At 39.6% G+C, this 26,241-nt stretch overlaps 1 protein-coding gene across 1 annotated transcript in view; it reads left to right on the top strand.

Moving 5' to 3' along the window:
• The first annotated feature begins 654 nt into the window (after window positions 1-654).
• The window catches only part of LOC102737663 (cytosolic beta-glucosidase), a 104,743-nt gene continuing 79,156 nt past the window's right edge, over window positions 655-26,241 (top strand). Inside the window, 3 exon segments of the mRNA XM_081813171.1 lie at window positions 655-753; window positions 1,301-1,331; window positions 15,122-15,229. Coding sequence (XP_081669297.1) covers window positions 655-753; window positions 1,301-1,331; window positions 15,122-15,229 — 238 coding nt within the window.

Genomic DNA, 26,241 nt, shown 5'->3' with positions numbered 1-26,241 from the left:
AATTTTATTAAGCATTTCTTAGGATTTCAACATGGGCCAAGGGAGTACCAGCTGCTCTGTTTATGGGAGAGAAGAACCAATCAAGCCAGCAGTATGATAGATAATACTTTAATTATCTTGATGATCTCTCTGAGGCCTGCTCTGTTCTCTGCATTGGTTAAACCAGAGATTCCCCAAGGGATCTCCTCTTTATCCTTAGCACCAGTCTTCAGTGTAAGTTTGTGTTGTAATTCTTTGTTTTAGTTTCTCAGACAATTTAGACAATTCTATTTTCTTTCTATTATCTGGAAGTACTTTAGTAAATGTGGTATTCTATTGGGACAGTTTTTTTTTTCTTTTGTTTTCAGCTCAGTTGTGGATTTTCTTTTTATTTACTATCATTTCAATGGGGTTGTAAGGGAGAGATATTAAATATGTATACTCCATCCCCCACCTTGAACATGAAGTCTGTTAACCTGAGTCAATATATGGATGTACCTCATAAACCATGAAGCATTGTTCCAAGTTAGCAAGCGAATTTCCCTCTTCTTCTTACCATTATCATTTTCCTCCTCATCGCTAACACTTCCAACCTCATCACTAACATTGTCTAGTCTTACGCTTTTTAGAAAGAAGATGAGATAACATGGAATTGATGGAATTTCAGACAATGTAATGGGAGAAAGTGAAATATTCAGACAACATGAAAAAGGCATGGTGGACGAGGAATACTATGTTGTAAATGGGCACCACGTCCAGGCATCTGCTTCCGAGGTCAGCTCCTCTAAGCCATTTGCACATTTCATCATTTCTTACCTCCTTTTATTCTCAACACACAGACTCTCCATGAACCAAATTTTCTAGTACCTCCACTGGCTTCAAGGGCAGTGGTGAAAGATACCCACGGCCATCACTATTGGCATATGTGGGTTATTTATGGATAAGTGTCTGCTTACCTGTGTATTCTTTTGTATCAGCAGCGTTCTAAATATAGATGCCCATCACAAATGCTTAGAAAATTTTTTTTTGTATTATGAAAATAATACAAGATCATTATAAAACACTTAAAACATATAAATAAGCAAGAAATAAAAGAGTCAGAGAGCTATTTTCAAATTTTGAGTATATACATCTAGTCTTTTTGTATATATCCACAGACTTTCATGCACACATACCCTTTTATATTTTTCACCCTAATAGGAAGGTTCTATAAATGGTTTTGGCTTTTTTTAATGACATCTACAACTATCTTGATAAGCTATAACATGTCTGCATCTTTCCTCCTCATCCTGTGCTTTTTCTCTTATCTGTCTTTCTACAGTTGCTCATGGATGTTACATGGAAAGCGAAATGTGAGTTAATATATTTAACCTGGAAAAACGAGAAAAAAATTGCTGTACCTCAATCATTTGTTTGGAGTATGGGTTCTACATATTAGCCTACATATTTGCACATGAGTTTTTGTTTTGTTTTGTTTTTGTTTTACCACTACCCAATTCATCAGTTAAGATGGGACATTTGTTTATTTGGATGAGTATGTGCCAGCATTGTACTGGAACAAGAAAGCATTACTTATGCCATTCCTTCTTGGCCTGCCCATCTGGTAGGGGTTGCTTCCCAGGTAAGTTCCTTAGTGCACAAGGTTTTAAAAATTATTAGGCCAGGGGCACCTGGGTGGCTCAGTCGTTAAGCGTCTGCCTTCGGCTCGGGTCATGGTCCCAGGGTCCTGGGATCGAGCCCCGCATCAGGCTCCCTGCTCTGTGGGAAGCCTGCTTGTCCCTCTCCCACTCCCCCCTGCTTGTGTTCCCTCTCTCGCTGTCTCTCTCTCTGTCAAATAAATAAATAAAAATCTTAAAAAAAAAAATTATCAGGCCATCACACAGTGCCCAGGTCAGCACTCTGGGACTCATGCTAGATTCTTCCTCTTCCTCTCTCCTTTATTTAACCAATTATTATTATTTTTTTTATTCTAGCTTCTCTTAAGCTCTTGGTTACCCTCTCTTTTCCATTACTACTACCTTTCCTTTAGTTCTGGGACTCAACAGCTCTTGTCTTCTTGACATATCCTTCCCTCCTCTCTACTCCTCCAGTCCCGCCAGCGCATTGCTTATAGTGTGGTCTGTTAAAGTTCGGACCACATCCTTCCATTTCTTGAGAGATAGCAAGAGCTCTTAAATCAAACAGGCCAGGTTTGAATCCTGACTCCACCACTTATCAGTTCTGGGATCTCAGGAGACTCCTGAGCTTTGCTGTCTTCAGTTTTCTCATTTATAAAACGGAACAACAATAATAGTTGTTGCAAACATTAAATGTGTTTATTAACATCAAATGCTTAGAGCAGTCCTGGACAAACTGTGTTCAGTAAGGTTTAACAATGATTAAAAACATTTTTATTGTCGGGCGCCTGGGTGGCTCAGTTGGTTAAGCGACTGCCTTCGGCTCAGGTCGTGATCCTGGAGTCCCAGGATCGAGTCCCACATCAGGCTCCCTGCTCAGCAGGGAGTCTGCTTCTCCCTCTGACCCTCCCCCCTCTCCTGCTCTCTCTCACTCATTCTCTCTCCAATAAATAAATAAAATCTTTAAAAAAAAAAAACATTTTTATTGTCTTCCTACCTTCCACAGAATAATTTCTGAACTTCTGGCATGTCATAAAAAAACTCTTTGTACTTTCACCTCTGACTACATCCCCAGCTTCACCTCTTGCTTCTTCGTTTGTATCTTCTTCTTGGACCAAAGTAGAGCACATGCCATTCTTTAAATGTGCCACGACCTTCATGTCCTGCTGAACTCAGTGTTCCCTCTGCTTGGGTGCACACCTGACTGCTGGCATGAATAGAGACCAACAGGGGACAAAGATCCAGGCCTCCCACCTTCCAAGCTGGAGCACTTCCTACTCCCACATGCTGCTTCCTTCATCTCCAGCCTTTATACCCCTCTTCCGAGCATGTTACCATGAACTTGGTAGAGGACTAAGAGGTGGGGGAGTGGCGTGAGGCAAAGGGCACACCTAAAAGAGGTTTTTAGTACACATGAAAAATCTCTTCTTATATTAACTGTTTGGAACAGCGTGCCTTTTTACTGGGGGCATTTGGACATAACTCCATGCTTTTTTTTTTTTTTTAAGATTCTATTTATTTATTTGAGAAAGAGAACAGGAGTGGGGGGTCGGGGGGGAAGAGCAGAGAAAGAGGGAGAAGCAGACTCCCTGTTGAGCAGGGAGCCTGATGCAGGGGGCTCAATCCCAGGACCCTGGGATCATGACCTGAGCCGAAGGCAGATGCTTAACCGACTGAGCCACCCAGGTGCCCCATACCTCCATGCTTCTAAAGATGACTACTGTCATGAGAGGTGTTGATATGGACACTATAGCTGTGTGTTGGTATTTTGGATGGCATGGGTGGTCATCATTGGTGGTAGCTGGGGCCGTGTTGTTTTCCTTCTGCTATGCTCCATGGGCCTCTGCCTCGAGGTGCCCTAAACCAGCTGAGCACATCTATATTGGCTTTGGATCTCTCTCAAGGTGCCTGTTCTTCCTTTCATTAGTGTGGATAATCAGAGTTTGATTGTAAAGTATGCCCGGGCCAAATACAAGGGCTTTTAAAATTGTCTGCTGTTTTAGATTATCCAGGCCACTGATACACCTTCCTTAGCATGGATAATTGAGAGTGGACTGGGCTGAAGAATGTTAAGCAGAACCAATTGACAAAATAAATGAGATTTTAAAAATCCTTTACATTTTAATAATAGAAAAAAAAACAAGCTAGGTTTTCTTTTTTTTTAATCTAAAAGGGCCTATTTTATATTTTGAAACTGTAAATTTATTTGCTTTTATGTTGACTCAAAATAAGAAGATACTTTCTATGGTGTGGCCATTTAAAACCTATTTAAAATGTGTACTAATTATAATAGGCACTTAATGGAGTTAGGGGAAAATTGAAAATATAGACAAGAGGTTGGACAGTTCCAGAGTCAATGTCAAATCTTTTAACTATGTTTATGTTTCAACTAGGTAGCAAGGAGAGGGTGGTAGTCACTTCAAATTCTGAAAATCTCTCTCTTGATAGTGGAGGCTATAATTCTTTGCCCCTAATGAGCAATAATCATGTAGAGAAGGGCATTTTTTGAATGTATGTATAAGATTAACAGGGCTCTGATCCCTGTCTGAATGTCTGTGCTCATTCACTTCTCATTTTCATCCTCTTGTCTTTCCCCATGTGCCTCTGAATGCAGGCAGAAATGTATTTACACGTCACTTGACTGGGAATTTAGAGGACATTTTCTCAAAGGAACAATGTTGTAAATAGGGGTAGGTGTCACTGAATACCCTTCAGGTGTGTAATGAGATAAATAGATTTGGGGGGTTGGCGTGGGAATTTGGAACTTAATGTAAGAGGCAATAGTGAGTTTCTGGGCAGGTGACTCATAAACAAGGTTTTTGAAACATTACCCATTTTTATGTTGGGAATTGCCAAGCTAAGGCTTAAAGTCTCCCACAACACCCATGAATAATCATTTAAATACAGGCTTTGAGACTTGGGGGGAAAATGCATTATTTACTCTAAAGACAATAATCTTCCTTTGGAGTCATTGTAGTCTATCATACAGATGCATACTCAGGGATATTTGAAAGAGCAACATTTTCTCTTGATGGTCCATTACTTTGTATGTTTTATAAATTATTATCCAGGTCTAGATTGCAGGCACAGGTTAGAGATGCACATCAGCCACTCTGTAACAGAATGTGGGAGACTAAGGGTCTTTCACAGGGTGAAATATTGCAAGGGACTTTGGCCATTGCCTACTTTCTTTGTGTGAAGAACAAGATATGGGGATGGAGGTGATGGAGACCCTAATGAATCCTTTGGTTCCCTGCAATGCTGAGAACTTGGCAAATGTTGGTATACAACAAAGTCTTGTTGTTCAACTGACTTGCTGAAGGAAGAACTGAGGGCTTCTTAGCATAGATATTGTACAGCTGAGGCCAAACATCTGCCAGGGTCACCTCAATACACTCTCTGTGGCTCAAATAAAGACAAGGTTACGGCCATTCTAAAACTGTGATGTAGTTGGCTTGATGTTGGATGATGACTTTGGAGAGAAAATATGTCCAGAGAGTCAGAAAAGATCTGTTTCCATGATGTACTGGAAGACCTGGGTGCCTCATGTGAGTTAATAATTAAATTAAATTGAATGAATATTTATTTGAATTAGTGCTACGTAGTTCCTCCCATTAGACATTTATTCACTGTGAGTATTAGAGCCTAGAGATGTAAAAAGTAAATAAAACGCTCATTTGAATCCCACATTCTAGTGAGGGAGAGAAGCATATGCAGAACCGTGATATGATGTGACAATCCTAATAGCAGAAAAAGCAAAATGCTAGTGGAGCATCAGTGGGAGGGGTGCGGATACAAGAGAAAAAGCACTTTATGGGCATTTATGTTGGGCTTTTAATAAGAAGTTTGTTTTATTCTGTTTTGTTTTGCTTTGTTTTGTTTTCAGGGATAGACACTAGGATGGGCAAATCAGCAGAGGAAACATTTTGAACCAAGGCACAAAATTATGAATATGTATGTAGTTTTTGAGGAACGGTATAGGCACATCTAGTAAAGTAGGCAAATGGTTTAGGATTCTAATATTTTGGAATGTATTAGAATCACCTAGAGGTCCTGTTAAAATGTAGATTTGGGGGCCTCACATGAGGCTATACAACACCACTATTTACAGATAGGGCCCAGGAATTTACATTTTTTTATAAGTGTTCTGTATGATGGCTCATGCTTTGAGAAAGCCTGCCATAGTCTGTTTTCTGATGATAGGGAGAATGGCAGGACCTGAAGCTAGAAAAGTAGGATAGGTCCATGTTGTGATGTATATAAGGTACCAGGCTCAGGTGTTGGTGTTAGGATCATGTGCAATAGGTTCTTGGTAGCCATAAAAGATCCTTAAGCAACAGGAATAGTGTGATTAGGTCTGTATGTTAGAAAGGATTTTGACTGCAGTGTGGAGGCTGAACTGGAGGAAGGAGACACGGGAGCTAGGAGGCAGTCGTTAGGCTCTTACAGTAGATGAGGCAGGGATGATGAAGGCCTGAATTCAGGTGGAGGGGGCAGAATGGAGGAGAAAGCATAAAGAGACATCACCGAGGGAGAACCGAAAGGATATGTTCATGAATATAATGCAGGGCAGGAAGGAAGTAGGACGACTAAGGTGACCCTTGTCATTGTAGTTTAGGTGACCAGTTGGCTGATGGCACTATGAATAGAAACACAATACACCGGAGAAAGAGAAGGTTTGGAGTTGGTGTGGTAGAAGTGGGATAGGTTCAATGTGGGCTTGAGATTCCCTTAGGTTATTTATTTATTATTAAAGATTTTACTTATTTATTTGGGAGATTTGGGAGAGAGAGATCGTGTGAGTGCACACAAGTGGCGGTAGGTGGGTGGGTGGGTGGTTTGGGCAGAGAGAGAGGGAGAAGCAGATGCCCCCCTGAGCAGGGAGCCCGACCCAGGGCTTGATCCCAGAACTCTGGGATCACGACCTGAGCCAAAGGCAGATGCTTAACAGACTGAGCCACCCAGCCCCCCCACCCCAGGGTATTTAAATGGAAATCCTGGAAGGTGACTGGAAATTCGTATCTCCTTTTCAGGTTAGATTTGCTGGTAATCACCGGTGCCTAGAAAATGGTTGAAGTCATAATGGATGAGAGTAGTTGAAATAGGGTTTTGGAGGGAAGTGCAAAGAGGAGCAAAAGTTGCAAAGTCTGGATTGAATGCTGTAGAAGAATTCCGAAGACTCAGAAGGAGCCCACATGGAACTGACATTCTTTTAGGACATCAGACTGACTAGAAAGAATTCTAGAAACCTTCTAATCTAGTGGTTTTAAAACATTTTTTCATGCAGCAGAACTAGGAAAATCTAACTTAGAACTCTAACAAAAGAGATACTGATGCAGCTTCTCTGGTTGAAAGGTGGGTGGACTGTCCCCCCCAGCATTTCCTTCTTTAGTGTTTTTTCCCCAAGTGGTGACTCTTGACTCCACTTTGGGGAACATGGTTTTTAAAACATCTTCTGGAAGCAAGGGAGATGGATTGATATTATCGATGTCGCACAACTCATTAGTGACAGAGGGGGAACATGATGAGATAAGGCCCACAAGAAACAAAGCAACAAAGACAATGTGGAACTCATGGCCAAAATGAGTGGTGCAGAGGATATGGGTGTTAAGGCAGAGGGTTAACATTTTGGGCTGTGATATTCAGGGAAGGAGTTGAAGAGGTAGTAGATTTTTAGAGGATAAGAAAACATTTAGGGATTTAGTTTCTTGCCCATTTAAAAGTCAGAGCTTGGGACGCCTGGGTGGCTCAGTCGGTTAAGCGGCTGCCTTTGGCCCAGGTCATGATCCCAGGGTCCTGGGATCGAGTCCCATATCGGGCTCCTTGCTCAGTAGGGAACCTGCTTCTCCCTCTCTCTCCCTCTGCTTGTGCTCTGTCAAATAAATAAAATCTTTAAAAAAAAAAAATAAAAAAAAAAAAATAAAAGTCAGAGCTTAAGGTTTGTGCTGGGTTGGAGAAAGTTAAAAGGTGAGTCTTTCCAACTTCTATAAAATTGAGGCAATTGTTACGTATGTGACATCATAATTATTGCTCAGACTCCATCCCAATTCCAATAGAAGTGGAAATTTAATGATGGGACAAGCTGAAGAGTCAGAGTGAAGGACACAGTAGCTCTCCCTTCCAAGCAGAAGGGACTTTGGGAGGGGCAGCTTGTTTGGAAGGCAATGTCTTGGTAACTTATCTTGAAGTTATATTTGCAAGGCAAGTGTGCTCTTCTTAGTAGAAGGCATTTATTTCAGAAAGCTGTTTTGGGGGGTTTATCAATGGAATACCCCTTTACACTGCCAATTGACATACTGTGGAAACGTTGGGGCTGCCACATCAGTCTTTATCATGAAAAGTCCGGAAAACTCTGTACTCAGGGAGTTGTTTTGAGACATCAGCAGAAATCTGCCAAGACTGAACACTGACCCAGTGATTCCTGGGGAACCTTGAGGAAAGTCAATTAGTTTATGAGTCAAAGAAACCTCAAATTATTCTAAAAGGCATTTGCTGCCATCAGAAGGTTCCATTCTTGAATTAGCAAGCTGCTGCAAGTTCCAAGCTGATATTCTTTCTTAGAAAGATGCTTATGGGGTATAAATCTTTTTAAGTGCATTTTTTGAACCAATTGTTTCATTTAAAGAAGACCATTAGTTGGTTATTAAGGATCTATATAATAGTGTCAATACATTCTAAAATTGGAGACTGGGTATGTTGTTTTGGATGTTTTAATGGTCCCGATTGTTTAAGTTACTTGGCCTTGACTCATTTGCTTGACGTTTGCTTGTTTTAAGGGCTTGGAAAAACTCTCCCAACTACCCAGAGTTGATGTAATGGCTCTTCATATATGGGATACAAATATGAAAAATATCTGAATAAGTTAACTAACAGTATTTGAAAGATTGGATCAGGTCTACACAACCAAAGTGAAGTAGATAACTGTGCAAATTTTCGAGGAATCAAAAAGTTTATTTTTTTTTAAAGGTTTTATTTATTTGACAGAGAGAGACACAGTGAGAGAGGGAACACAAGCAGGGGGAGTGGGAGAGGGAGAAGCAGGCTTCCCGCCGAGCAGATGGGGGGCTCGATCCCAGGACCCTGGGACCATGACCTGAGCCGAAGGTAGATGCTTAACAACTGAGACAACAGGTGCCCTGAGAAATCAAAAAGTTTAAAGAAAAATTCAATTTTCTACCAAAAAAGGCTTAACTTAATACATTATTATTTTGAGTGTAATTGTAACTGTGATACCTATCCAGAAAAAGGGCTGGAAGATTATACTACAAAATATTAATACAGAGATGGAATATAGTTGTTATAAGCACCAGTGCTTCTTTGCTCTACTGATTGAGGAAGAATATGAGTTCATATTTGACTTTCATAAGCAGTGTGGTCTTGTTTTTGTTACTTACCTTTTTAAGACTTACTTCCCTCCGGTGGGCAATATCTATATTTTGAAGATGATTGGGAATAGTACATGAAATAATATAGGCAACCTCTTAGCACAAGGACTGGCTTTTTTTTTTTTAAGGATTTATTTATTTATTTTGAGGTGTGGGGGCCAAGGCGGAGGGAGACAGAAACCCAAGCAGACTCTGTGTTGAGTGCGGAGCCTGGTGCGGGGCTGGATCTCAAGACCCTGAGATCATGACCTGAGCCGAAACCAAGAGTACGTGTGTGCTTAACTGACTGAGCCACCCAGGCGCCCCAATGGCCTGGCATTTTTAAAAGAACTCAATAGATGTTAATTATCTTGACTACCATCAACACCACCACCATCATCAACATCAACATTATCATCACCATCATCATCATCACCATCAAATGGCATGCGAGACTAGGTCCTCCAGGAAGCAGAAGCCAGGATGGTATTGAATATGCAAGAAGTTTATTCTTCATGACAGAAACGAGTGAGGGCTGGGAGAGGCTGGGGATACAGGTCTTTTGAGTGAAGGAGAGAGGGAAGGAAAAAGGAAGTTTGAGTGAAGCATTTAGACTACAGGACAGGGCAAGGGAAAGCTCAGCCAGGTCTTTAGGGAAGTCGAAAGTCACCTGTCGGGAAGTCCCACCTCTTTCAGGGACAGGCTTGTCATAGTAGCCTCGCCACATTCAGCACTGCCTGTGATCAGCTCGGGGAAGTGTGGCCTCAGTGCAAACTGCACCTATGATGGATTCCAGGGCTTAGAGCTAGAGCCCTCGGTCAGCTGGTCAGCTATGCTCCCTGAGATTGGGGGTTTACAAATGTGTTGTTAATGGCCGTCATAGTTATGAGTGATTTTATTTTATTTTATTTTTTAAGATTTTTTATTTATTCATTAGAGAGAGCAAGAGAAAGCACAAGCAGGGGGAGGGGCAGGGGGGGAGGGAAAAGCAGGCTTCCCGCTGAGCAGGGAGCCCGATTCAGGGCTTGATCCCATGACCTTGGGATCATGACCTGAGCCTAAGGCAGACGCTTAACCGACTGAGCCACCCAGGTGCCCCAGTTGTGAGTGATTTTAAAAATTTTTCCATTTTTTTGGTATTTTATTAATTGTCTATATTAAACCTGCCTTACTTTAACATAAAGAAGCTGTAAAATAATGAATTTAAAGTATTTTCTTTTGCTTGCATAACCTGAAAGTGAGACTTGCCCAAATCTCACAGTAATTCCCAGCTTTCCACTTTGCTTGGATATTTTACGGCCAGGCCATCACTGCAACCGGACCTTCCCATGAAAAGTTTTGCTGTTCTGCTCCAACTTTAATTTCTATTTAGAAACCTGATTTGATTAAAGAGTGAAAGTTTAAGTGTTTGTAACAGGATTCAATTAAAATAGGTCATACTTGGGGCTCTGAAAATGGTAGCTGGCCTTGGGCAAATTCGGAACAAAAGTGATAAAATTCAGTTGGATGCATCACAACATCTAACATCTTTAAGGAGGACGTTTTGTCTAATAGATTCAATTTAGAAATATTTAGTGTAGGTCATCAGCTTAAGCACCTAAAAAAAATGTGTTTGTTTGGTTTTTTTCTCCCTTTAGTTATAGCTAGGATCAGGACACCTGGACTCTAATCTACAAAATAAACAATTTGTGGTGGGACCTTGAACAAAGTCAGTTAGTTTCTGTGACTTTACCAGTAGGTTAAAGAAGAGATTGTAATATTGGTGAATAATGTGCTTAGAGATGTTTGCATAAAAGATGCTTTGTCATTGTAAAGTATTATTGAATATTTATGGTCTACCAGACAGCCAAATGGCCCAGAGGAAAAAACAGTCAGATTTATTCTAAACCTTGTTCAGTGTCCCAGATACTTCAGGATGGGTGCTCTATATATGAATGAATAAATAAATGGTATAAACATTATTTTAAAATTTGAAGGTACATCAATATTATCTGGGGTGTTAGCCAACGGGCCTGACCTCTGACGTTGAAAGGAAGTGTCTGCCTCCAGGTAACTATGTCGATCTCATAAATATTTTTAAAGCCACAGCCATCGATGGCAAGATACGTTTTCTTAGTTTTGTGTCTGCAGATAAAGGTAAATTATATCTTTACCTAAAAGCTACAGGAAATTATTGTCTCTCACCCACAGGATTGCTCTGAGAATTCGCAGACTGAAATTGCGAATCTTATACATACTTCTTCCTCCCCCTCCTTTTAAGAAGTGTTTTACTCACTATCTGTACTGTAGTTTTCTATCACTATGTGAGAAATCTGAGCTTCAAAGAAATAATAAAAACAATAGCCGTAAACACTGCCCAAGGACTTAATGGATCTTACTGAGCCACACAATGCAGATGTATTGGGACATAAATAGGTGATAAGAGAGAAGAGGCACAGAAGCAATGTGTTTGGAGGGGGTCACTGCTTAATCCAAATGGGTTCAGCACGAAGATTCATGAAACGTGACAGTGGGCCAGGAGGAGCTTGCTGTGACATTTCAGATTCCCCTACCTCTTCTAATTAACCATTTCAAGTATATAACAAAACCTAGATCACATACAGATTTAGTAAGACCCGTCAGTACCAAGTGCAGCCCTGTCTGAGGGGGATGGATGGTTCTGCTCTCCTCAGGCAATGGACTATGACTCAGTAATACCTCAAGTTGGGCTTTTAATTTCTGTGATACATTGGTTCTGAAGAGCATCTGTCTAAAAGACAAAAACCGTAGCAGAGCTGCTTTATGACCTATCCTGTCATCAAATGCATTTAAGTATATTGCATAGGTCTAAATATACCTTAGCAAGTCTAATGAGATATTTGAAAACATGAAAACCACATATAGAAAAAACTTGCTATCATAGGAACGACAGGAATAATAACAATAACAATAATAGCTGCCTTTTAAAATATTTTATTTATTATTTTAGAGAGAGAGGTTGTACGTGTGCAAGTTGGGGGGAGGGGCAGAGGGAGAGGGAGAGGGAGAGAATCCCAAGCACATGCCACGCTGAGCACAGAGTCCCACGGGGGGGCTTGATCTCATGACCCTGATCTAAGCAGAAACCAAGAGTTGGATGCTTAACTGACTGAGCCACCCAGGTGCCCCAATAGCTGCCTTTTTAAACAACTACTATTTGCCACCATGCCAGACATTTTACACACTTCCCATATAATTATTCCCTTTTACGGATAAGGACACAGACTCAAAGAAGTGAAATTATCCAGGGTGAATTAGTTTGTGGGAGTTCTGGAAATTTTTTTTTAATACAGAAAAAAAACCCCAAAGACCCAACAACCCCAAATTCTTGCTGAGGCAGGTTGTCAGGAGTTCTTGCCCCATTAGTCGGTGGGCTCAGAAATCTTTAGGGTGCTAATATCTGGACATGAACCACCTCTCTTCAGGTCAGCCTCTCCAAGTCTACTCACCCCCCAGCTCTTCTCACTTGTCTTGCGAAATGGGAACCGGGATTGAAACCCCAGAGTCATGCCTCAGTATCTGCAGCATTGTGTGATCTATAAATATTAGTTGGTATGATCTAAAAGATTCAGCGGACTCTGAAGCCTGTGATTTTCATTAGTCAAGAAAAGGATGCCATTAGCCCATTTTCACAAGTGCCAGATTTATAGAGGTGTTCTAGAAAACATCTACTAAAATGGAATTATTTAAAATAAGACATTTGTATTTAACTGGCAAACAGAATCAATTTACCTGGTGCAATTCATAGATTAGATTTAGGAAGCCACCCCCCCCTTCTTTTTTGCTTAGTTGTATGATACAATGAAAATCTGATTGGTGATTGATAGGAAAATAATGAAAAGCAAATTAGTGTTCATAAAATTTTTGAGTTGATTTGCTACTGGAACCTGGCCAGGCAAACCCATAGGGGTTGAGGCTTTTAGGGGTATTTCATGTCTGTGGTGATGTCACTAGGAAGTTACAGATTAATAGCATGGTGCTGTTTATAATTTTCATGTAGCAGAGGGAGGAAAGAGTTAAAGGATTTAAATGTTGCCAAGGGTATTTCTTCTGGGCAGGAGAGGTTTGAATGTAGGGCACCTTTTGCATTTTAAGCACGGATGTTTGATCCCTTGTCCCACAGTTATGTAATAAAAGAACTTTATTATTATTTTTAAAGGGAAACAGAGAAAAGGCCACTAGGAAAAATAGTTGTCCCTGGGGGACAGCTTTTATAATGCATGTTGTTCAGGAGCTACTTCCTCCTGCCCCAAGGTTCTGGAACAGGATGAATGCCCTTCTCAAGGTGCTGAGAGGCCAGAGGGACGACTGAGTGCAGATGTCAGAGTAACTGCACGGACAGGGTTCACTGCACGCCCAACAGGCTTGGATGGTCCCAGGTGCAAAGAGCTGATGCAGCCAGGCAGTCAGAATAGGGAATCTCGAGGAGGCCAGCAAGACAAGGTGGGCTCCATAAAAGACTACTTACTCTGAAGTCTCTTCTTAGGAGAGCCAGTGTAGGTTGGCACAGTGGGCACAAAAACCATTTACTGACAACCATCATACTCTAATTCCCGGAGAGTCATTTCCAAATGCATCCACTCCAATAATACATCCAATACATTTCGTCAACACCACTATCAAGTAGGAAGACCCAGGTGTTATTAGCACTCTGCTTCTGCAGATGAGGAAACTGAGGCACAGAGAGGTTGGGTGAATTGCCTGAGGTCACAGAGATAGTAAGGCATAGAGATAAACTGATATACGTATAGAGAATGTGAGTAAGAGCAGTCTCTGTTCAGTGACCCTTGGCTTACAGATTTACTTTGATCTGTTACCTATGCTCTCTTACAAATCCTTAAACTCAAGGAAACCCCAGATTCTTCCAGTTTAACTGGGGGTGATATCAGTGGTATAAAGTATGGGATGGAGTTCAGGGCATGGTACAATACTTTGGAAGCTGAAGGAGTTTGAGAAAACAGCAGTGTGAAGGTTCCTCTGACTTCCCCTGCCCTTCTCCCCTGAAACAGGTCATAAAACACTCATGTGAAAGGTACCTATACCTGGAGGAAAGGAACATCCTTATCTCTGAAGACAGAGGGACACTGAGCAGAATCTGAATAAACAGGCCTTGCTAAGTTTCCCCCAATTTCCTCCCCTTACCTTATGCTCTGTGACCATCGTATTCCTCCACAACCGTCACTCGTCATCAAACCTGGCATGAAAATACTCAGGTTTAATCATTTCTTCGGGTCCTCATTTCCTTATGAAGGCTCCCAGGGCATATAAAACTTTAAATAAATCTGTATGCTTTTTGCCTGTTAGTCTGTCTTTGTCAGTTTAATTTTCAGCCCCAGCCGGGGACCCCTAAGAGGGTCTAGAAAAACATTTTTCCTTCTCTACACATGTGGAGTGCTTGGCAAAGTGCCTGTCCCATCGTAAGGCTTAATAAATGATAGCTATTATTATTATCATGATGCTTTTTCCAGTGTACTGTTCCATCCTTCCAAATGGGGCTCAGATTAGCATAGTGGCAATCAGAAGCTGAAGCCAGTTTAGATTACTGCAGTGCTCTGATGGATGAAGAGAAGAGCAGAGATTTTTCTTCAAAGACAGAGAAAAGTGTCTTTCACTAGACAGCATATTTCGATGCATAAATGGCTGAATGCGAAGAGACTTAATTGAAAGATATAAGAATAATTACAGCAGAATAGCAGCGGCAAAGGCAGTTAAGACAAAAAGCCGCATATGTTAAACAGGACTAAAGTAAATGAAAAAGGGAGTCTTAGAAGCCTCCGTAGCTAAGCACATTAGGATCGTCAGAAAACAACAACACGACAAGTGCAGGGTTGGAGCCGAAAGGGTCGAGTCCCAGAACCAGGGCTGAAATATTTCCTCTCACTATTTATTTCTAGGGGAATTTATCACTTCCCTGAATTACTAAATCAGTAGTTAAATTATATCCACATTGTTATACATTACACCGTGCCGTCCAGAAGGGGGACACTCAGGGCACACTCAAAAATAACTTTGTTTTTCTCCGCCCCCCCCACCCCCGTCCCTTCACACTTAGTGGGGGTAGCTCTTCTCTTCCCCTCAGAAGTCAACACAGGTGGGCTCAGTGATCTTAAGGCTTAATGTGTGCTGGATATTTTCTCTGTTTAGATCTACTCTCCACCGCCTCTGCTCTGGGCCCTGGGCAGCCAATCCATATTGATGTCATTGTCCTTCGACTTCAGTTTGCATTTGATGAATGGGAAGTATTAGCAGGAGGTGGTAGAGTCAGGTGGGAGGAGAGAGAAGCCAGAGTATTTATTCTTCGGGTTCCCTCCCTCCTGGATTGCAGTGGGTTGGCTGTGTCCCTGAGCTAAAGGCCTCCTCTTCTGCCAGGCAGCCCTTGGCAAGTATCTACTCTCTACAGGTTTTGGAAACTGATTCTGCCCCAGCCCCTTCCGGGGTGCTAATGACTTCATGCTGTTGCAAGCCCTGAGGTACTGCACTCTCCCTTGTTGCTTTCCGCAAGCACTGCTCACACCATTGTAAATAGTCCTTTATGAAACTCTCCTCAATTACCCAGTGTGAGCACCATCTGTTTCCTGCTGGGACCCTGGCTGATACATATGGCCACTCTTGGTTACAAAACACAGGCTTATTTTATTTTGGTATTTAGAATAATTAGTCCATGAAATAGTTAAAACTTCAAATCTGATTTAGGGCTGCCTAGGTCTTAGCTTTTTGGAGGAGAGGGTGTGGTCAATCTTCTTTCTTCCCTTGCTTCTCTTATTTCTGCTTGTGTACTAAGTCTTCTGACCTGGTCGAACCTGATGGACCTGGGTGAAGGCAAGGTAATAAAAAGGAAAATTCTTAAGGCAGTTTCACGACATCTGATTTGGGCCCATATTTAGAACAAAGTCTTTTTCTCACGGACATGCCTCAGAGTCCTGCCCATTGCTGTAGAGCATCCCAGGATACCGGATGCACGCGAAGCGTCTGCTCCAGCTCATCACTTGCTCTCTCCAGCCATTTACCTCAACTTCCATCTGTTGAGGGGAAATCCGTTTTAAAGCCTTTAGCTGCATTAAAGATGTTTGTTTTCAGGTTTCTGCCTTTTCTTAAGACAATTTTAATAACACATTTTTTTCCTTAAAAATCATTCTGCTTTTATTTTCTCTTTATTACAAAATTTATTTAGAATTAAAAAAAAAAAATCCAAGTGGATAGATTGACTTATTCTTTTCCTGTTAATCTTCCTCTCCCTCCCTCCCTTCATTTTCTCTTCCACTTTTTTCTTTCTTCTTCTTCTTCTTTTTTTTTTTTTAAGATTTTATTTATTTATTTGACAGAGAGAGACACAGTGAGAGAGGGAACACAAGCAGCGGGAGTGGGAGAGGGAGAAGCAGGCTTCCCGCCGAGCGGGGAGCCGGACGCGGGGCTCGATCCCAGGACCCTGGGATCATGACCTGAGCCAAAGGCAGACTCTTAATGACTGAGCCACCCAGGCACCCCCTTTCTTTCTTCTTTTTATGTTTAATTGTCAGAGAATGTACCTGTGTGAATTCAAGGTGTTTGAAAATAATTTTCTGTTGTTGAATAGCAATCTCTGTCTCTCGTACGTCTGTATCACGTTATATACACATACATACATATGTACCTATACGTATAAAGTCAGAGACGTCTTTCCACAAGAGAATAAGTTTATAAACTATGTTAATTAAATTCTCTCTTTGTTTGTCATTTTCTGAGAGAGTCTCTCCTGTGTTAGTGGAGTTTTTGTTACATCCCTGCATTTATCACAGGTTTTTCTCTTGTGTTTGTCAAAACTCTATTGTCAAAAGTTCATGATTGCTATATGGTTTTGGTGGGCTGTAACTTTTATTAATATGAGAATATTACTCTGTCCCATTTAATGCTTTTCCTTTATATTCATTTTATGTAATTTTTAAAGTTTTATTTATTTAAATAATCTCCACCCCATATGGGGCTCGAACCCATTACCCTGAGATCAAGAGTTGCATGATTTTCTGACTGAGCCAGCCAGATGCCTTTTTACACAATATCAATAGTCCTAAGTCTACTTTATTTTTATCAGTATTTACATCATAAATATTTTTTCCTCTTCACCTTTACTTTGTTCAAACAGGACTATTTAGTGGGTTTGTGATTACCAAGGTCTCAGCTTCTTTCTGCCATATTATTATTTTATATTTTCTAATGTGATAGTTTCCTTTTGCTTCTCCCTCTTCTCTTCTACCTCCCCCTCCCCCATTATATTTTTCTTTACTCTTTTTCCCATTGAGTGTGGTGTTGCCCACTGGAGGTGCCGTTGGCATTTGGTCTCGTCATTTCTCGGTTCTGTGTGTGGCTGTCCTGCCCTTGGAGGGCCTTCATCATTGGCCCTGCCACTAAATATCAGAGTAGCCCAGTCTCTGGGACTATGGGAAGCTTATTGGCACACGCTCCCATGCCTCTGGGTGTTACACCGCTCCTAACCTCCAAACAGGGTCGACTTAGATCTGTAATTTCTTTTCTCTTGTGGTTATCTTGACTTTTCTAACTTAATTTTTAATTTTATCTTAGCAACACGTACAATGGTTTAAAAGCTCAAATAGTACTGGGGTGCCTGGGTGGCTCAGTCGTTAAGCGTCTGCCTTCAGCTCAGGTCATGGTCCCGGGGTCCTGGGGTCGAGCCCCGCATCGGGCTCCCTGCTCTGTGGGGAGCCTGCTTCTCCCTCTCCTGCTCCCCCTGCTTGTGTTCCCTCTTTCGCTGTGTCTCTCTCTCTCAAATACATAAATAAAAAAAAAAAATCTAAAAAAAAATAAAATAAAATACAATGTAACACGGGGCACCTGGGTGGCTCAGTCGTTAAGCAACTGCCTTTGGCTCAGGTCATGATCCCAGGGTCCTGGGGTCGAGCCCCGCTGCGCGGCGGGAAGCCTGCTTCTCCCTCTCCTGCTCCCCCTGCTTGTGTTCCCTCTCTCGCTGTCTCTGTCTGTCAAAATAAATAAAACCTTAAAAAAAAAAAAAAGCTCAAATAGTACTGTGAGAATTAGAACACCCGACAACAAAGAAAGATCTTTTATGTCACTTCTCTCAGCTTCTCACTTAGTTCCCTAAAGCCAACATATTTGAGTCTTTTCACCATCTTTTTCTAGTACTTACTTCTATGTTTCTAAATAGCATGCATATACAGTCATTATTTGCACTTGATCTTAGCCAAAAGGCCGAGAAGCGATTCACAGTCATTATTTGGTATTCTAGTTGAAAGTATATCAGCTTCCGATTTTGTAAGATGAGGTTTTTTCAGCCTGTTCTAGTACCATACTCACAAAGCAAACTTTTTCGTCTCCGTTTTTTCCCACTTGGTTGTTTAACAAATTTTGTCTAAATCTTCATTCAGTTTTTACATCACTGTTTTATGTAAAAATGGTGCACGACTGAGCCACCTAATATCCTATGATTGAGTTTCTTGTCTTGTACAGTTTTTGTTTTGCCTGAGAGTTAATAATTGTCTGTTGTTGGTGGCTTCCTATTCTAGGATTCTTTCACTAATTCATCCCCACACTGTCGGCCAGAAATGTAAATTGTTTCTTGACATGTTCAAACACATCAGATGTTTTATCAGTTTCTCTCTCTCTCTCTTTTTCTTGGAGACATCTTTTCTGAAACCCTCCATCCTCCTGTGACACGATATTGAAATGCATTTCCATAGAGTCTAGTGGTTTTTCTTGTCACTTTGGAGGCTCTGTCCCTTCTGAATTAGCTTTGGACACAGAGTGCTGTTAGTAGATGAGGGAATCTTTGCTCACCATAACCTCAAAGTTCCACATAGAATAGTTATGTCTAATACATTTGAACATTAATTGCAAAGATAAACAAATATTTTTTGTCTGAAAGTACACCAGATCATAATTTATAAATGGCAACTACTTGAATTTTTAGCTACATTTAATTTCTCAAATAATTTGCAATAATGTACAAGCATTAAAATAACTCCTGCATATTTCTGTGAAGTGATGAGATAGCAAACATCAATATTTATGTTTTATGCTAAACACACCTCACAGAAACTGTTTTACTCAGCACCTACTACAGGTAACCTCCACTTTCCTAAAGTTCATGGTATGCCACTTACCTGCATTAGTATGGTAATGGCTTTTTTCATGAAAGTGACATAGCATAAGCTAACCTTAGGAGAGCAGGGGGTACTCTTCGCTTTACACCTTTTCAGGTTATCAAAAGTTTCCTAGGAACGTTCTGCTTTCAGATAGCTGAGAAACCTTATTTTCAAACATTATCTGTGGTCCTGGAGAGACACAGGTAAGAGTGAAACCTGGCCCCTGCCTTGACAGAGCTCCAAGGGTGAAGGAGGCAAAGGTATTTTTCAAGATGACTCAACTCTCTGTGTTAATTGTACCAGGGTGCACCCAGGAGGGCATGGTTCTGATGGGGAGTCAGAGAATACTTCTAAAAAGTGGTGTCGTGGTAATGCCACTTTTGGTTTTTTTTTTTTTTTATAAAAGATTTTATTTATTTATTTGACAGAGAGAGACACAGTGAGAGAGGGAACACAAGCAGGGGGAGTGGGGGAGGGAGAAGCAGGCTCCCCGCCGAGCAGGGAGCCCGATGTGGGGCTCGATCCCAGGACCCTGGGATCATGACCTGAGCTGAAGGCAGACGCTTAACGACTGAGCCACCCAGGAGCCCCCACTTTTGGTTTTTAAAGGAAGAGGACACACACACATACACACACGCTCACACACTTACTTTTTATTTGACCTGATTTCCTTTATGCAGAGGACTGAGATCTACATAGATCTATGTCCTCTCAAATGGCATTGTTATGGCAAAAGTGAAAGTGACATGGCCCCATTTGTATTGATGACTTCCAAATCAGGAAGCTGAGGGCCCCACAGACAAGTCATGCAAGGCTGGACACCAGATCTTAATCACAGGCAAGTCTGCAAATATTTTTAGAGTAATTCCTATGTATGCACTATGGTATCAAGAGCAGGCTGCCAAAAGAAGAGAAAAAGAGCAACTGGTCACTTTTTGTGTAAATGTAGTTAGTGGACACTTGTTGAGCACATACCTTCTGCCATGTACCTTATTAGGACCTTTGCTTTGGCTCAGTTGATTTTTACTAGTACCCCACGATACAGATCTTATCCTCCCACTTTTTATGTACAGAAAAGTGAAGTGAGTGGTAGAGACAGGATTTAAACTCACCTATTACTGGATCTAAAGCTTGTGCTATTTCTGTCATACTTTGCAGCTTTGGAAATCTTTGATTTTAGGTTGGTAGGTAATATCAGTATTTTACATTTTTGTGGGAATCCCTTCCATGTCCTAACATGGTAAGGACTTCAGAGACAATTTTATTTTCTTCCAAATTATTAAAAAAATAAAATATAGGGCGCCTGGGTGGCTCAGCTGGTTAAGCGACTGCCTTCGGCTCAGGTCATGATCCTGGAGTCCTGGGATCGAGTCCCGCATCGGGCTCCCTGCTCAGCGGGGAGTCTGCTTCTCCCTCTGACCCTCCCCACTCTCGTGCTTTCTCTCTCATCCTCTCTCTCAAATAAATAAATAAAATCTTTAAAAAAAAAATAAAAAAAATAAAAAATAAAAAAATAAAATATAGAAACCTATCATTTCTTACCAAAAATATTGCAATAACCAGCTAACTGGGGGTCTTTGGATCCCTAGTGCCTTCTTTCTGCAATTCACCCTGAGCATTACCACTGAATTATGCATTTGCTTTTTCCTTATCAGGTCCACTGTGAGAACTCTTACTCATTTTTTCAACACCTGCCTTAAAATCTTCTCTTGGGGGGCGCCTGGATGGCTCAGTCGTTAAGCGTCTGCCTTTGGCTCAGCTCATGATCCCAGAGTCCTGGGATTGAGCCCCGCATTGGACTCCCTGCTCAGCAGGGGGCCTGCTTCTCCCTCTCCCACTCCCGCTGCTTGTGTTCCCTCTCTCACTGCGTCTCTGTCAAATAAATAAATAAATAAATAATAATCTTTAAAAAAAAATGTTTCTCTTGGGCAAGTCTGACTCCCAATGACAAAAGTAACTCAAATGCTTTTCTTGATTCCTCCGTAGTGTTTTTACATGATCTTAATACAACTTTTATCTTGATGCAGTCTAAGAGTTTGTCTGCTATCAACTGGATTGTGAGTTTTACATGTTTTGGATATTATGTAAATGGAAATATATTATGTATATTTTTTGCAATTTGCTTTCTTCTTCTCCATATTACATTTGGGAGATTTATGCATGTTGATCTGAATAGATGTAGTTCATCCACTCTTACTCCTGTATAGTCTTTACTGTATGACTGTTCTCTAGTTTATTTATTCATTTATTGATTAATTGTCCCGACAAAGGAAACCTGGGCTATTTCCAGTGGGGGTTTTTTTGTCGTTTGTTGGAATCATGGATATATACGTTTCCTGGTTTGCATTTGTAGAAATAGGGTATATGGTGCTATGTGAATTACTGGGTTTTGGTTTATGTGTTTCTTCAACTTTACTAAATATTTCCGTATTGCTCTCTTACCAGCAGTGTATAAACAATGCTGCCATGCACCAATCTCTCAAATGCTGGATATTGCCCAATTTTTAAATTTGTACCAACTGTGTGGGTGTAGAATGGTATTTCATTGTGGTTTTCATTTGCATTTTCCAGATTTTTAATGATCTCTTACATTTTTTTTTTTGTTTACTAGCCATGTGTTTCTCCTTCTGTGAAGGAACTGTTTGCATCTTTTTGTCCATTTTTATATAGTCTTGTTGGTCTTTTTAATTGAAATATCCAGATACAATCGTGAATTTTTCTATTTTTGTCAGTTCTATTAGGTTCTGCTTCATGTATTTTGGATCTCTGTCATTAGGTGCATAAACATTTAGGATTGTAAATCTTCTTGATAAATTGACCCCTTTAATTTTATGAAATGACTTTTCATATACCTAGTAATATTCTTGCTCTGAAATCTACACGGGTATTAATATAGCCCCTCTAGTTTTGTTTGATTAGAATTAGCATGGTATGTCTTCTTTTCATTCTGACACTTTTGACCTACTTTTGTCTTAATATTTAAAGTGGGCTTCTTGTAGGCAGTATAAAGTTGAGTCTGATGTTTTTATTCAATCTGATTATCTCTGCCTTTCAATTGTTTAGATTCATTTACATTTAATGATACTGATATGGTTGGGTTTAAATCTATCATCTTGCTATTTATTTTCTATTTCTTCTATCTGTCTTTTATTCTCATTTCCCTCTTTTTCTGTCTTTCTCAGATAACTTATTTTTAATGACTCTATTATATATTCTTTGCTGGCTTACTAACTATAACCCTCTGTTTTATTATTTTAGTGTTTCCCATAGGATTTATAGTATACATCTTTAACTTGCTACGGTCTACCTTCAAGTGGTATTATACTACTTCATGCATAACTAAGGACTGTTACAACAACATACTTCTATTTCTCCCTTCCTGACCTTTGTGCTCCTGTCACCATACATTTTATGCCTACGTATGTTACAAACTTTATACTACATTATTTTTCTTTACCCAATAAATTATCTATTAAAGAGATTTGAATAATAAAAAAATCTTATGTATTTACCCATGTAATTACCATTTCTGGTGCTTTTCATTCCATTGTGTAGATCCATACTTTCATCTGGCATCCATTGCTGACTGCCTGAAGGACTTCCTTTAAGGTATTAAGAGTTGGCTGGTGATGAATTATTTGAGCTTTTGTATGTCTGGAAAAGTATTTAGCCTTCATTTTTTTTTTTTTAAGATTTTATTTATTTATTTGACAGAGATAGACACAGCGAGAGGGGGAACACAAGCAGGGGGAGTCAGAGAGGGAGAAGCAGGCTTCCTGCAGAGCAGGACCCTGGCCCCTGGGATCATGACCTGAGCCAAAGGCAGATGCTTAACGCCTGAGCCACCCAGGTGCCCTAGCCTTCATTTTTGAAACATATTTTTATTGGTATAAAATTTTAGTTACACAGATTTTTGTCCCTTTCATTTTTTTTAAAGATGTTACTCCGTTGTCTTCTTGCTTGCATTGTTTTTGACAATAAATCCACCGTATTCTTATCTTTGTTCCTCTAGACATTTTATATCTTTTTCCTTTGGCAGCTTTTAAGATTTTTCTCTTCATGACTGTTTTTGAGCAATTTGATTATGCTTTGGCATAGTTTTCTTCATTTGTCTTGTGCTTGGGGTTCATTGATCTGGGATTTCTAGGTTTATAGTTTTCATTAAATTAAAAAAAAATTTTTCAGTCATTATTTCTTCAAAAAATCTTTGTCCCCTCCTTTTTTTTTTTTCCTCCTTTGGAGATTCTGATTACATGTATATTAAGTTGATTAAAGTTGTACCAGAGGTCACTGATCCTTTGTTTACATTTTGAGTCTTTTTTCTCATGTTTCATTTTAGAGAGTTTCTGTTGTTATGTCTTCAAATACACTAATCATTTCTTTTGCAATGTTTCATTGGCTGTTAATCCCATCTGGTGTATTTTTCGTTTCAGGCATTGTAGTTTTTATCTCTTGAAGTTCAATTTAGATTTTAAAAAAATTTCCATGTCTCTATCTACATTTGCAAATATGTTTATGAGTGAGATTGGCTTCTAATTTTTCCTTCCATGTAATGTTATTTTCTGGTTTTGAAATCAGGATATTCTAGCCATATAAATTGAGAAGTTCTTTAACAAAATTTTTTTTTGGAATAATTTATACAACAGTGGATTTTTTTTTTGTGTTTGTTTTTAAATGTTTGAGAGAAATCAATATTAAAACCAACTGGCATGGCATTTTCTTTGTGGAACATTTTAACTACTGATTTAATTTTGAAACAGTTAAGATCTTTCAGGTTTTTCACTTTTCCTTGAATCAATTTTGTTAAGGTTTAATTTCCTAAAATTTGTCATTTCCAAATAATTTTTTGAACATGTTTTAATAAAGTTTTAAAAATAATATACTATTTTCATCACTATAATCTCGGCAGTTTCTGTAGCTCTATTCCCCTTTTCATTACTAATACGTACTTTTATCTCCTCTCATTTAAAAAAAATTATTTTGCAGGGGTTTTTCTATTTTATTAGACTTTTCTAAAAACCATTTTTGCCTCTGTTAATCCTCTCTATCCTGGTTTGGTTTCTATTTTATTATTTCTGATATTACCTTATTTTTTTTCCTATTTATTTGTCTCTGTTCTCCTCCTCCTCCTTCTCCTCCTCTTCTTCCTCCTCTTTCTCTCTCTTTTTTACACATTTAAGTGAGATACTTAGCATGTTAACTCTGAGGCTTGCTTCTTTTCTAATGTATGAATTAAGGCTTTCTCTCTAAATACCACTTAAACTAGATACCACAATGTTTTCATATTTATCTTTCTGTTATGAAGTTTTTAATATTTTCTGGTGACCACCATTATGCCTTCTTTAAGCCTTAAGTTATTCAGATGTACCTTTTTAGATTCCTCAACTTTTGGAGGTTTCTTTCTTTCCTTCTTTCTTCCTTCCTTTCTTTTTTTAAGATTTTATTAACTTGAGAGAGAGACACAGAGAGAGCACAAGTAGGGGTGGGGCAGAGAGAGAGGGAGAAGCAGACTCCCTGCCAAGCAGGGAGCCTGACCTGGGACTGCATCCCAGGACCCTGAAATCATGACCTGAGCTAAAGGCAGAGGTTTAACTGACTGAGCCACCCAGACACCCCTCAACTTTTGGAGGTTTCTAATGTTATTTAGTGTTTGAATTCTAATAAAATTGGTGAAAGATTGTCATCTCTGTTTCTCCAAACTTTTGAAATTTTTGGAGACTTTATGGACTAATTTGTGCTCAACTTTCATAAAATTTTGTCTTGACAAAATATATATTCTTCACTTGTAGTATTTATTATTGTGCAATGTCATATATATCCATTAGATCAAGATCGCTAATGTCTGCTATCCTTATTCTCTCTTTTTTCAGTTATTGAGAACGTTTTTGGTATCAAGGTTATTCTAACCACATAAAATGAATTGAGGAATTCTTTTTTATTTTCTGGAATAATTTCTGCAAGAGTAGAGTTTTTTTGTTAGTTTGTTTTGCTTTTAAATGTTCAATAGAATTTAGATTAATCAAAATCTCCCATCATGGAAATGGATTTGTCAATTTAGCTCTTCAGTTTCTTAATTTTTGCTTCACATGTTTGAAAACCAGACTCCTGGGTGCATACATATTTAAAATAGTGCTGTCATGTAGTGGTCCACGTTATCTCCAGGAATGCTTACTTAGTTTCCCCTTGAAGTCCTTCACTTTTTGATGGGTGGGGGCAGGGGTATCTTTTCCATATTTTGATTTTCAAATTTTTCTGTATTTTTATATCTTAGGTATATTGGTAATCAGTATACCACTGGATATTTTTTTTTTTTTAAAGATTTTATTTATTTATTTGACAGAGAGAGACACAGCGAGAGAGGGAACACAAGAAGGGGGAGTGGGAGAGGGAGAAGCAGGCTCCCCGCAGAGCAGGGAGCCCGATGCGGGACTCGATCCCAGGACCCTGGGATCATGACCTGAGCTGAAGGCAGTGGCTTAATTAACTGAGCCACCCAGGCACCCACCACTGGATATTTTTTAAAAAAAAATCTGATCTGGTATCTTTGTCTTTTATCTGAGGAATATAGTGCATTGACTTTTATTGTTATAAGTGATAATTTATATCTTGTCATACCATCTTATTTTATGGATTATGCTTTTATTTTTCTTACCCTATGCTTATTTTTTTTTGATTTTCTTATCCTTCTTTTAGTTTATTTATTTAGTTTTCCCCATCTAGCCTGCCAGTTAAGAGTATGGGCTCTGAAATTCAATTGCCTGGGTTAGAATCTCAGCTTTAGTATATGCTAATCTGAGCAAGTTACTTACCCTGTTCACTCAGTTTCCTTATCTGAAAATGGGGGTGATAATGGCCGTTACTTCATAATATTTTTGTGAAGGGTTAACATATATATAATGTGTAGAATTGAGCCTGGTATAGAACTTTTGCTATAGATGCATTGGACTCTTCTTTAAAACAATAAATTCCAGTTTGGACTTGAGAACACTTTAACTCTGATTTCTCCCTTTTGTGCTTATATGTTGTTTTGGTTCAGTATTTTAGTTCTATCTAGTTATTCTTTTTAATTCTCACAAAATAGACATTTTGTTATCCTTTTATATGTTAAGAGCTTCTTTAGATTATCCATATATTTATTAATGTCTTTATCATCCTCTTCTAATGTTTCAC

The sequence above is a fragment of the Leptonychotes weddellii genome, chromosome 2, assembly GCF_054177405.1.
Source record: "Leptonychotes weddellii isolate Sample4059 chromosome 2, ASM5417740v2, whole genome shotgun sequence".
Lineage (NCBI taxonomy): Eukaryota > Metazoa > Chordata > Mammalia > Carnivora > Phocidae > Leptonychotes > Leptonychotes weddellii.
This window is presented reverse-complemented; position numbering and strand designations above follow the sequence as displayed.